We start from the raw sequence: 12,573 nt of genomic DNA, 5'->3' as shown, positions 1-12,573 counted from the left end.
TATTAAATGAATGAATCTAAATATAATTTTAAAATGCAAGACTTTTCTTGATAAACAAAAGGCTCTTTTTATTAAGAAAGTGGTATTTTGCTTATACATCAAATGTTTCATTGAGAAAATGAATAGTCTCCTCAGGGGCAAGGACTGTATCTATTTTTATTTATTAGAAACAAGAACCGCAACTGGTATATAATAAGTACCTACTATTAAATATTCAAAATAAAAGCCTCATCTTTGGGAAATGTTATTCACCTGGGTCTGGAGTATAATCAGACTGACTTTTAAAAACATCCATGACCAGTTCTGCAGTAATGCTCCTTTGGTGAGATTTCTCAGCAACATTCCTGCAGTCGTATTTATCTCCTGCAGCTTAGAGCTGCGGGGTTCAAGTGAGGAAATAAGAAAATGGAAAGATACCCTTGAGGACAAACGTTCTCCTTGCATGGCTGTGGCCATTCACAACTGTTTCAGGTCACAGATACCCAAGTGGTGTCAGTGTTAGAAGAAATCATTTTGTAGGCCTCTGCTACCACCTAGACTGAGTAAGATTCTTTGCTTATGTAGCTTTGTTTACGTGGATAATACATTAAAATAATTTCACCACAGAACAGGCAAAATCTGTAAGAGTATATTTTACAATTTTTATCAGGTCAGAAGTTGACTGAACTATTACAAATTCTTTTAAACCATTTTTGATTTGTGTAAGTCAACAGCCTGGAGCAGTCATTAGACTAGCGTTAATTCAAAGTTTGAGAGAGAGACTATCTTTGAGCTTTTGCCTACATGCAAAGCAGCTTACCTTCAATCAGCTGTGACAGCTGTGTCCCAGACACCAAGGTCTCAGTGACATCACTCTTTCGGGAAGCCTTTCGGTAGCGAACCTTGTAGCCAGTGATCTCTCCATTTTGTGCGGCTGGAGGAGGTGGCTGCCAGTGAATCACAATACTCTAGGAAACACAAGATTAGAGGGAAAGACAATATATCAAATCTTGGTCCTGTTTTACGTATTACTACCCTGAATTCACTGTGTAAGAGAAGGAATACAAAGGCAACAGAGTGTTCAGAGTTTTATTACTAAGCTATTTGATAATCACTCAAAGATAGTTTAAAATTTTAAAACCCTCAAAGATGGAATGGGGAGACTGTATTTGTGGGGAGTGCACTCTGGCACCTGATCTATTTTGCTAGTGAAGATACCGGGCAAAAGTCTCAGGAAAGTTTCCAAAGGAAACCATGAGGCCAGAGGCATGTGGATGAGGAAGTAAATCAGTGTTAGGTTCTCTTCTACCTCTACTGTAAGAAGAGTGAAATTAGATAGTTTCTGTCTAAAACTTTTCAAAGAGGGGACTGTTAATTATCAGCTGATTGTTTCTTAAAAGAAAAGGAGTCCCAGATTACTTTTTGAAAGGACTGCCTGTCTCAGTTGTCTATGCAGCCCAGGAGGGGCTCTGGGCATCTGAGAGGCACACGTGGTCTTCAGGGCACAGTGAACTTGCCCAGGAGAGCTGGCTACAGCAGTGCAACCATAGGACAGATGTCTGCCTTTGACTCACTCTGGGTTCACCTCACAGGACTAAATGGCTCCAGTATCATAAACTGCATCACCAAGGTTCTGGATGTTGAAGGTCTATAACACCACGGTTTACATAGTAACAGCAGTATACTTGCAGAAAGGCTAAAGTAATTTTGGCATTAGAGAAAGGCAGTAAAATTAAACATAATAAACCAAAGTTGGCGTCTAAGTCCAGCTTTAAACTGGCAAGTGTAATATCTATGTCACTTTCTTTCTCTGCTTGATTATGATTGTTTTGATAGAGAATCTCCCTCTTTATAAGCCCTCCTGAGGCCTAACAGGCTACCAGTAAAAATGAACAACAGCAAGATAAAGTTTTACCTTTGAATTTCTTACTTCTAAAGACAGATTCTGAGGAGCAGCACTGGGAACTGCACAGACCAAAAAAAAAACAGAAAGGAAATGAAAAAAAAATTTTTAATTTCAATTACATCATGTGACTGTTCTTGGCCAGACCTTATACAAATGAGCATCTCAAACACAGATACGCAACCTGAAAGGCTAACCCAGGAGCCAGTGTCCTCATGTTGACAGCAGTATTTGGATAAGGTGTGGCCATATATAAGTCATTTAAAATGAGACACATTCACATATACACACATCCATACCCAAGTCAGGATATACCTTTGGGAAGTCAGATACCTTATTTCAAGGATTATGATGATGACTCTAAACTTTTCTAGAGCCCAATTATATTCTGAACCTTTAATGTATTCTTCTGAATATTCCTGGGAATAGCTATCTTTATTTTGGGGTACAATTTCTGGAAATGAGCCTAATGACTATGGGAAGTGAATCGGCTGGGTATCATTACAAGTCCAAAGTGTGATGTACACAAATCAACGACCTTGGCTTTCTTGTGGGGTTCCTAAACTGGTTTTGAAGGCAGTTTCGAGGAGAGCCAAGAGTTGTTAAACAATGGAAGTCCAGTTAAGTAACCATTTGGCTTCTGAAGGCAACTATATAGCAGGAAATACTCATTCAGATGTGAGAGGTTTGGGACTATTAGTTACAAAACAGCTGTATAACTAGTTTCTCACATATTAGAACATAAGACAGGGTATTTCAAAGTTTAGTGTACATATGCCCTCTAGTGTCTTCTTTTGTAGTAACTATAGAAAGAAAAAAAATTTAAGCAAACCTAATTAGTTTCTTCTCCAACCACAAAATGCTGACTTTAGCTTTTCTCTCCTAATCCATACATGGAAATTTCTCCCTTCCATTCTGATACCTGGTGACCAGACACATAACTCAGTGCCCACTGTGGTGTAGTCTTCTGGAGGATAGAGAGGATAGAGATCTCTCAACCCAGAGATTCAGAGGGTCTGGAGAAGGACTTCTCCATTTGTGTTCTGAAAAAAGTCCGTGGATGGTTTCAGTCATCTCCTTTTTAAGAACCTCTGACTCAGCTGCAGAGGCACCAACATAATTGTTGTTGCTGTCTTCTTCTCTTTCATCATCACCACCACCATCACGGCTAAGATCTGCTTCATGCTCCTACATGGCAGGTAGTTTAATCCTCACAACAATCCTACAAAGGAGTTTCTATTATTATCTCACTTTACAGATGACAAACTACAGCTGCAGCTCAGGGGAGTTAACTTGCTCAAGGTATTTGTTTCAACTGGTGTAAGAACCAAGATTTCTCTTCCTCTGAAGTGCTGCCCTTAACCAACCACGCTGAGACATATTCAGTTCCTGCAACAGGCACTGCAGTCAGCATGCCAACCCACTTGATGCACTTAGAAGTGGCTCATGGGTAGATTTAAAAGCCTATGTTAAACACAGGCTAACCAAAATACAGTCCACATTAACTTTTTATCCTGAAAAATGTCAAGTGCAAAGAGTGGCAAGAAGAATACAATGAACACCATACACTCTTTTCCTGCATTTACCACTTGTTAATATTCTGCTGCATCTGCTTTATTTCTCTCATTATATTTATACATATTTATCTATCTACATATTGTTTCTGGAGAGCTGAGAGACAGTTACAGTCATTATGATACTTCACCCCTAAATACTACAGTATGTATCTCCTAAGAAAACATTCTCCAACAAAATTATAATACAATGATCACATTAAAATCTAATCAGCACAAAACTACTATCTAATATACCTACAAACGTATCTAAGTTTTAATACTGACTGATACTATACCCACCTAATTATTAAGTAATTGTACCAAGAGTGTCTTTATACTGGTTTTATTCCCAGATTCAGGAATCAAAGATTATACATATTTTATTTTATTCTATATGTCTTTACTTTTCTTTAATCCTATAATGACTCCCCTTTTTCGTTTCTTTCATGAGACTAATATTTTCTAAGAATTCAAGCTAGTCTATTTTTTTGCAGAATGCCCACCAATTTGGATGTATGTCTAGCTGTTCCATCACGATCACACTTAGAACGTTTTTGGCAGGGACACAGCACAGGTGAGACAGACGAAGCTACGTCTTTCTTGATGCAGCACATTACATGATGCCAGTCTGCTCCTTTGATGGTGATGTGATGTCTCACCCCTTGTTTAAAAGAGTCAAACTACAGCTCTTAAAACTTGTTTAGACATTCAGTGTAAAGGCTATAACACGTACACACATTTTTAAGAAAAAGACATTTTTGAAATATTTGGATTTAGCTGAGTTTCAGGATACAATATATACATTAAGTGCAATGAACTGTTATTTTCTGTTCTACTCTAAAAATATCTTTTAAAAAAATGTGGGTCTTGACCTACTCAGTTTCACTGGTAAGCTGTACTTTGAAAACCACTGCTTTAGGTCATGGGTCTAAGCAAATAACAGTGAGATATAAACTGTCACAAAATATTGAGGAGTTAAAAGACCTATTTGGCATGGAAATATAATTGCTATGTAGAGTAAGGGCAGCCCTCCAATAGCCTTGGATGATCTGTTCTATGAACAAGCAATAATACTCACTTATACAAAAAAATCTACTAAAAATAAAATACCAAGGAGCTATCCAAGTACCAGGTACTACATGTCCTATGACCTCTCAATGGATTTTTATAGCCACCCAATGAAGCTGGTATTATCTAAATTTCACATGTAAGGAACCATGCTCAGACATGTAAAGTGACTTGACTGAAGTCACACTACCAGAACTGGTATGTGAACCAAATCTTCTTGATATTGAAGCCCTGATCTTGTTACTATGCCACCAGGGCCCCCAAGCTCGGTATTCTGTTCCAGAGGAAGCAAACTCACCATCTGAAAAAGTTCGAACAGCAACATCTTGTGTGGAGACTCCAGGACCATGTTTATTGTAGGCCACCACTCGGAAACTATACTCCGTGTATTTTTTCAATCCGTTAATGGTGTGGGAGTGACTCGAAACATCAACATCCTTGAGTAAAATAAAACATATATATGTATGTGCATATATATATATAAGCCAAAAGAAATGAAGCAAATAATTAACTATACAAATTCTATATTTGACATAATGCAGATTTTTGTCCCTCTTATAGAACGTTATTTCAATAGTCAAAGCAAATTTATCATAAACACTGGCAATTTGCTGAGAAATACTTCTTAATAATGTTTAGTGACCGTTGATGGCAAAAACTGCAGAATGAACCTTGGTACTAAGAAACAGAATTTATCAACTCATCATTTCTTATGCATATTTTTTCCTCAGATTTCTAGACAAGCAGGTATTGAGTTTTTGAAATATACTTCAAATCTACTACTCCAATCAATGCATTAAAAAAGGGCTTCATATTATACCTGTTCTTTATCAGTCCCCTTTTCCATGTAGTACAGTTTGTAATTCTGAATTTCCCCATTTCCAGACAACGGTGTTTCCCAGGTGACAGTGATAGAAGTCGGTGAAGTTGCACAGGCTCGGATGTTAGGTGCTGGGCCAGGGAGCTGAACTAGAAGGAAGATTTCAAGATGGCAAGATATAAATAAAATTTATTGTACCCCTCAAGACCACTCTCAGCAATAACGGCACCCTGGCTATGTTTTCAAAACGATAAAAACAGTTAAACTAAGAAAACAAGTGATTTGATTCAAGAGGTTTCAGGATAATATATAATTAAACGATTTCCCTCTTTATGACTGCAAAACCAAAAATTATCTGTGAAATATCTCCAATTTATTCAAAGAAAAAAGTGAACACTGAAGAATTCTTGTGGTTTATAAAATCCTATTTTGCAGCAGGACTGCAGCACATATAGGCAGACATCACAGAAAGGAGCCCTCTCTTGACAGGCTATGGGGATACAATGAATGGTGGACAGAGGCCCTGCCCACAGAGAACTCCAGTTTAGAGTGAAGTCAGACATACAGTTACAAAGAAGATCATAAAAGTGCTGGCAGATTAGGCAACAACTGTAATGAAAATGGAAAGGAGATAGTACATAATTTTGCTCTGGGCAGGGTCGTTAGGAAAGGGAAGGACTGAAGTAGACTTTTAGGGAGCAGAAAGAATTAACAGTTTTCTGAGACATCAAGGGAGATAGTACTCTGGTCAATGGGGGTGACAGGTGAGAAGACAGTGTTACATGGTTCAGGCTGAAACAGGGAATAGATATAGGATACAGAATGCTATAAAGGATAACAAGAGCCAGATAAGGCCCTGCTCTGAGTCTGGATTATTTCTTGTAGGTGTTAGATAATTACTGAAAAATTACGAGCGGGAATATAACAAGACATGACCAGATTTGCCTTTAGAATGAACATATGAACACATGCACAGAAGAAAAACAGCAAGGGAATAAGACTAGATAAACACTCATTTTAAAAAGAGCTACCATTTATTGAATGTTTGCTATCAGTCCAGCATTAAGTGCTTTACATTTAAATGTTTTACATTTAAATTATATTTACGTAATCTTCACACAAACCCAAATGAGACAGATACTATTATCATCCCTACTTATGGATGAGGCTGAGAAGTTAAGAACCATTCTCAAATGATGGAAAAATTGGTGAGTGGTGGAGCTGCGAACCAAGCCCTTCCTGGTTCTAAAATGTGGACTCAGGAAGATCAGGTAGGGAATTATGACAAGACCTTCTGAAGGAAGATGTGACTAGAAGACCCCACGAGTGAGTGACTGACCGATCGTCTGCCCAGTTCACATCCTTTTTTACTATATTCTTTTCGTCTGACTGTCAGGTTCCAGTCCCAATTTATATACAAATCCTGGGCAGCTGCCTGTGTCTACACTCTGGTGGACACTCTGCATCTGAAAATCATTTCTCTGGTGCCAGCGTTTTTGTAACAGACATCCATTAGACTTAAGGAAAGGGGGGGGGGGGGCGCGGAAACTAACAAAATGTAAAACAAACTGGCTTTCTTAAATAACAGCATGACAGCTTAAGATTAGTTTAGCTACCAAAGTAGAGAAACCTGAATATGGTTATTCTGACAGTTGTTTGCTTTATTTAGTCATGAATCATGTTATTCACTTAATGTTAAGAGCATATTTTGCACAGCCTGACAGGTGGGATTTGTCACACTTCTGCTGCTATGGAAAACTTTCCTCTAACTTTTTAAAAGGGAAGGAAAGCAGAACAAATTCCCTTGAAATCACTTTCAGTATATTCACTGGTTAAAGTTAGGCAAATATGATCCTAAAAAAGGCACTAATAAATTCTTTTGTCTGTACAGTGGCATTAAAACATGTGAAAAAATTTAAGTTGGCTTGAAAAGCTAAAAATGTAAAATATTTTCCAAGGGCTGACTCTAACACTTTGGCTCTCCCCACCCCCGCCTGAACACATCCAGATGAAATCTCTTTCCACTGACTCCTCTTTTGCCAAAACATGTTAATAGTCACTCTGCATCCCCAAAACAGTCTCCCCAGAAGCTGTTGCTCCTTCCATCTATATTCTTCAGTTCAGTCGTTCAGTCACGTAAAACTCTTTGTGACGCCACAGACTGCAGCACGCTAGGCTTCCCTGTCCATCACCAACTTCCAGAGCTTACTCAAACTCATGTCCATTGAGTTGGTGCTGCCATCCTACCATCTCATCCTCTGTCGTCCCCTTCTCCTCCTGCCTTCAATCTTTCTCAGCATTAGGGTCTTTTCTAATGAGTCAGTTCTTTGCATCAGGTGGCCAAAGTATTGGAGCTTCAGCTTCAGCATCAGTTCTTCCAATGAATATTCAGGACTGATTTCCTTTACTTCTGACTGGTTTGATCTCCTTGCAGTTCAAGGGACTCTCAAGAGTCTTCTCCAACACCATAATTCAAAAGCATCAATTCTTCGGCTCTCAGCTTTCTTCATGGTCCCACTCTCATATCTATACTCTTAGCTACTTTCTTTTAATCAAACTCCCTTGAATAAATGATCACAATACTGCCCATTTACCAGTCCTTGTCTGGTACCAGACTATTGTATGAACAGAAGTCTTACTCATCCTTACATCTTGCTGCCTAGCACAGTGCCTGGCACATGACAGGCACTCAATAAATCTCTTCTTTCATCTCTAACTTGACAGTGCCCCTTTTTAGTTCTGTAATTCTCAGTAGTCTGACTTTAGGTTCTGAAGTGATCAAGAAAACCACAGGTTCTTTCCAAAAGCAAACGTGAATATGTACAGACACACAAATATTTTCATGTACGGCCCCAGGATGGAACCCTTGCACTGAATCGAATTCAGTGGTCTCTTTCATTTTCATCATGACTCACCCTGCGTGTATACTGCTAATCCTAGTTTTGGGATTGGGTCAAGCGGTTTCCTTCCCCAAGAATGTTTGCTCTAAGCCAAATGCTTTAAGGCCAGCCTGGGGTTTCATGTTTTCCTAGGAACCAGATTTGATTTACCTAACTTTACAGTAACCGTTCCTTGTTCTGTATTTCATTATCTCTCATGAATGATGCCTGTATGTGAGAATTAATGAAGGAAAATTGAGTCCGAAATCTAACAGATTGTCCCTGCTCTTATCCGAACGCAGTAATTGTGAAACTCAACATCCTTTCCCTGTAGCGAGAACACATTCTTTCCTTAAGTCAACACCCCACCCCCCACCCAGCTCTCTTTGGGTCCTCTCCTTGTTGCCTGGGTTTGATTCCTGACCTTTAATGCTCTATTACAGAGATGATGAATGGCCTCCTATCTTGACTGCTCATTCTTTAAGGGGAGGATTCCTGTCCTGTCCCCTGCATCTCCGATAGCTTGTGCAGGGCCTGGTAGAGGAAGTCCTCAGTAACTGTTTGATGGGTGAACGACTTACTGCAGCATTAGAAAGCGAAATTCCACAGCTTCTTGACTTTACTTATTCCACCCATCAGGCAGAGTCCTTGAATTATTTCCATAGTTTCAGTGGTAAATACATTTAATCTGTTTAGTACCCTAGTCAGCAGCTTCCTCAAATTTATCGCCCATGCCCCTCAGCTGCAGTAGAATTTTTGTTGCTGCAAATTTGTTAACACAGAAACACTAGTGCAGTTAATAGGAAAAGAAAACTGGAGAAGGCGCCCAAGAAAAACAATGGCTTGTGTTAAAAGAAGGTACAAGTGTAGAAGAAAGCCTCATGAGAAAAGCATTAATTCTAAATTTGACTGCTTCTCATAATTTCTGACCTATAGTTTGAAAAACCAAACCTTAAGACATAGAAGACATTTATAAAGTAAACCCCCTTGACACTAATTTCAGTTGGAAACATCTTAAGAAATGTAACTGGAAGTAACATTATTTGGCACAAAAGACAACAGGTCCAAGGTAAAGCCTTGAAGAGATTTTGAAGAGTATGGTGTGTATAAAGACCAGGGCAATTCCACTGACAATTACTATTAAACACCTACTTCCTGTGTGAGGTACTGCATTGGACATGGTGGGAAATGAAAGGGCAATAAATACTCTGTCTTTGCCATAAAATTAATGAAATATATTCATAACCATAATTCAAGGAAGATGTACAATAATACATCTTGTAACTTAAATAATACATAATGTACCTCAGGACTGTAGAAAACAATATTAGATAAGATCAGAGGAAGATTTTAGAACGGCATCTGAACTGGGTCCAAAGAATCGGTAAAATCTGGGTGTCTTCCAGCAGAATTATACTGTCGTATACTATGTGCTGCTGTGTGATGCAGTTAACTTGATCTCCTGTAACTAATTCACTAAGATCCCTAAAAGTGAGGTACTGTTATCTCCTGCACACCTATGGTACGCCAGGCTATACATAAGATAGCCCTTCATACAGGCCTTGCTTCAGGTGGGGCTGACAGACAGGTGGGAGACTTACCCTCAGGCTGTGTTTCTACCCGCAGTGGAGCTGAACTCTCTCCAGGGCCATGCTTATTTTGAGCCATAACTCTAAAGATGTACACTGTTGCTGGCATTAGGTTTTGAATGGTCACCTGCATTTCTCCTGGGCGACTGGTATTCTCAACACGTTCCCTTTGGATAAACAGGGATTTGGAAAGAAATAACATTGATTATGGAAATTTATAGAATGTGCAGTTTCATTTTCATTGCAATATCTATAGACACCACACTGCATCAAAATCTTAATAAATTTAAGTCAAATTAACTCTCAAAAAAGGAAAGTTTTGGGGGTGGAATGGTGCATGGAATATGGACACTGGTTAAGACCAATGTCACAGATGTCTGAGAAGTCACTGATGTTCTTGCTTAAACATCACTGGTATCGCTGGTCATAATCACAACTTCAAGAGTCTTCTCAGTGCCATCTCAAATAGGGTAACTAGTCACAAATTTTGTACACTAGAATCACTGAGTTTTAAGGGGTTATGTTTAGGGAGACAAACAGAAGGTGATTATAGGTATGATCCGATTTTCACAGAAAATATCAAAGAATGTTACGTATCTTTTGGATACTAAACTCTTAATAAAAGGAAAATTAGAGATTATCACTTAAAACTGGGAACAAAACATTAAAAATTTAAATGAATCTAATCTATAAGATAAGCTAATAACTACTCTGATTTTTACAATCTATTTCTTACTTTTTAAAAAATTATTTTCAAACTGATCTAAAATATTTAGCAAATCTTATCACAAATGGTGCAAATGGCTAGTGGTCTGGTGTTATGAGATGAAAACATAAAAGTAGTTATCAGGTTCTTTAAAACAGGTGGCTTCCAGGCTCTATTTTTGGGGTCTGTGTGTCTACAATAATTATGCTCAGTGTACTATGCTTACTATAACAAAGACTGTATTTGCTTTCAATGGATACTGTGAAAGAAAATACTTGTTTTAGACAAATAGCTTTTTTTTTTTTTTTTTAAGAATTACTGATTATGTGAGGAAAGATCTGTGTCTATCTTGAGAGAGTAATAAAAGGGCCCAAAACTACTTTGTGGGAGAAATTATTTGAAATTGCCTAAAAATCTATTGAATTAAATTCTTACTTTAAAATATTGATAATTTTCCCTGAAATTTGTTTAAATAAATGGTTAAACAAACAGATTAAAATTTGTTAAGTTCTACACAACCATATGCCAATTTGTCTGATTGTACGTGAATATCTGCATTTCAGAGACTCAAGTGTTTTTCAATAGTTTTCTATGGTTCTTTAAACTACCTTATGTTAATTAAAACAAACAGTACCCACCCACATCATACTTATAGAGGCTGCTTGTCTACAGTCAGGTCCATTGGAAAATATCATGGTAACAAAAGTTACTGCTCAGAGACTCTTGAGATATCTATTGATATTTTCTCTTCAGCTAAACCTCTCAATCATAAGATTTAGGAGAGTATCAATTGATTTCCTATGATGTGAGGTTTCTGGCATTCAATCCAATCACAAATGACTGCTGTCTAAGACAAAGTATGGTATGTGACACTTCACTAAACTAAAAGCTCAGTGCCAGAGCACAGATTAGTTTGTTTTGCTCACTGCGCATCAAAGTTTAAACAAGACCTTTCCGAGAAAGACAGTGAAAGGGGCACTATTTTACTTTAAATTGAAGTGAGAGTGTTTCATCCACGTTCACATACTCCAGAAGCACTAGCAGAAGGTTCATACACCAAAGCAGCATCACATGTATGTGGAATGAATGAATGGAAATTTGCCTTCTAATGTGTAAATTTTATATAGTAATGATATCATCTTTATCTTTTTGTTTGTTCCTATGTAAAATGGGGGCTTCCCCGGTGGCTCAGTGGTAAAGAATTCACCTATCAATGCAGGAAATGAGGGTTTGATCCCTGGGTTGGGAAGATCTTCTGAAGAAGGAAATGCCAACCCACTCCAGTATTCTTGTCTGGGAAATTCCATGGACAGAGGAGCCTGACGGACTACAGTCCACGAGATCACAAAAGCGTCGAATACGAACGACTTAGCAGCTAACCAACAACAATGTAAAAGGGGAAAAAAACCTAGAACAAATTTCTACAGAAGCATTATGATAAGAAAAAATCAATAGTTGATATGATTCCCTAAGATCAAACATCTAACACTCAAAAAAACTTCTAACAGTAGACTGATCTGAGGTCACAGAACCAAGTCTGTCTGGAAATAAAACTGACTTCAGGGAAGATTTGGGGTGAGTTATGAAGGACAATTTTCATAAATGTGTGAGGTTACAATGGGAGTTAGGTTAGAATGTCTTAGCTAAGAGTCAAAAGAGAAAGAAAAAAGTACATTTGTACCAAGACAGTGCTGGGTCAGAACTTAGGAGCTCCAATTCTAGTTCTGGCAACACTGCTGGCTTGCAAAGTCACTAATTCTTTCTGGGCTTCAGTTTCTTCATGTATTAAATGAAAGAATGAGCCCAGGGTGGTGAATTTTTTCTTAAAGGGCTTGATAGTAAGTATCTATAGGCCAAGACACAAAATGAAAAATATTACTGACCATCTCCACAGTTAAAAATCTAAGTATAACTTTACAGCTGGCCCTCACTATCCACAGTTCTGTATCTGGGGATTCAACCAACTGTGGATCCTGTAGTACTATACTACAAATTTACTGAGAAAAATCCACATGTAAGTGAACAAGTACAATTCAAACCCATGTTGTTCAAGGGTCAACTGTAGTTATTTAT

General features: G+C 38.1%; 1 protein-coding gene across 9 annotated transcripts in view; it reads right to left on the bottom strand.

The window, feature by feature from the left end:
- The window catches only part of NEO1 (neogenin 1), a 239,511-nt gene that overhangs the window by 47,879 nt on the left and 179,059 nt on the right, over window positions 1–12,573 (bottom strand). For all 9 annotated transcript variants that reach the window (XM_027553167.1, XM_027553159.1, XM_027553165.1 and 6 more), the window contains exons 9-13: window positions 9,807–9,961; window positions 5,327–5,475; window positions 4,805–4,943; window positions 1,895–1,944; window positions 800–947 (exon numbers count right to left, since the gene is read on the bottom strand). In XM_027553167.1, the coding sequence (XP_027408968.1) occupies window positions 800–947; window positions 1,895–1,944; window positions 4,805–4,943; window positions 5,327–5,475; window positions 9,807–9,961 (641 nt within the window). The remainder of the gene's footprint in view (window positions 1–799; window positions 948–1,894; window positions 1,945–4,804; window positions 4,944–5,326; window positions 5,476–9,806; window positions 9,962–12,573) is intronic.

Source organism: Bos indicus x Bos taurus, chromosome 10, assembly GCF_003369695.1.
Source record: "Bos indicus x Bos taurus breed Angus x Brahman F1 hybrid chromosome 10, Bos_hybrid_MaternalHap_v2.0, whole genome shotgun sequence".
In the NCBI taxonomy this organism is placed as follows: Eukaryota; Metazoa; Chordata; class Mammalia; order Artiodactyla; family Bovidae; genus Bos; species Bos indicus x Bos taurus.
This window is presented reverse-complemented; position numbering and strand designations above follow the sequence as displayed.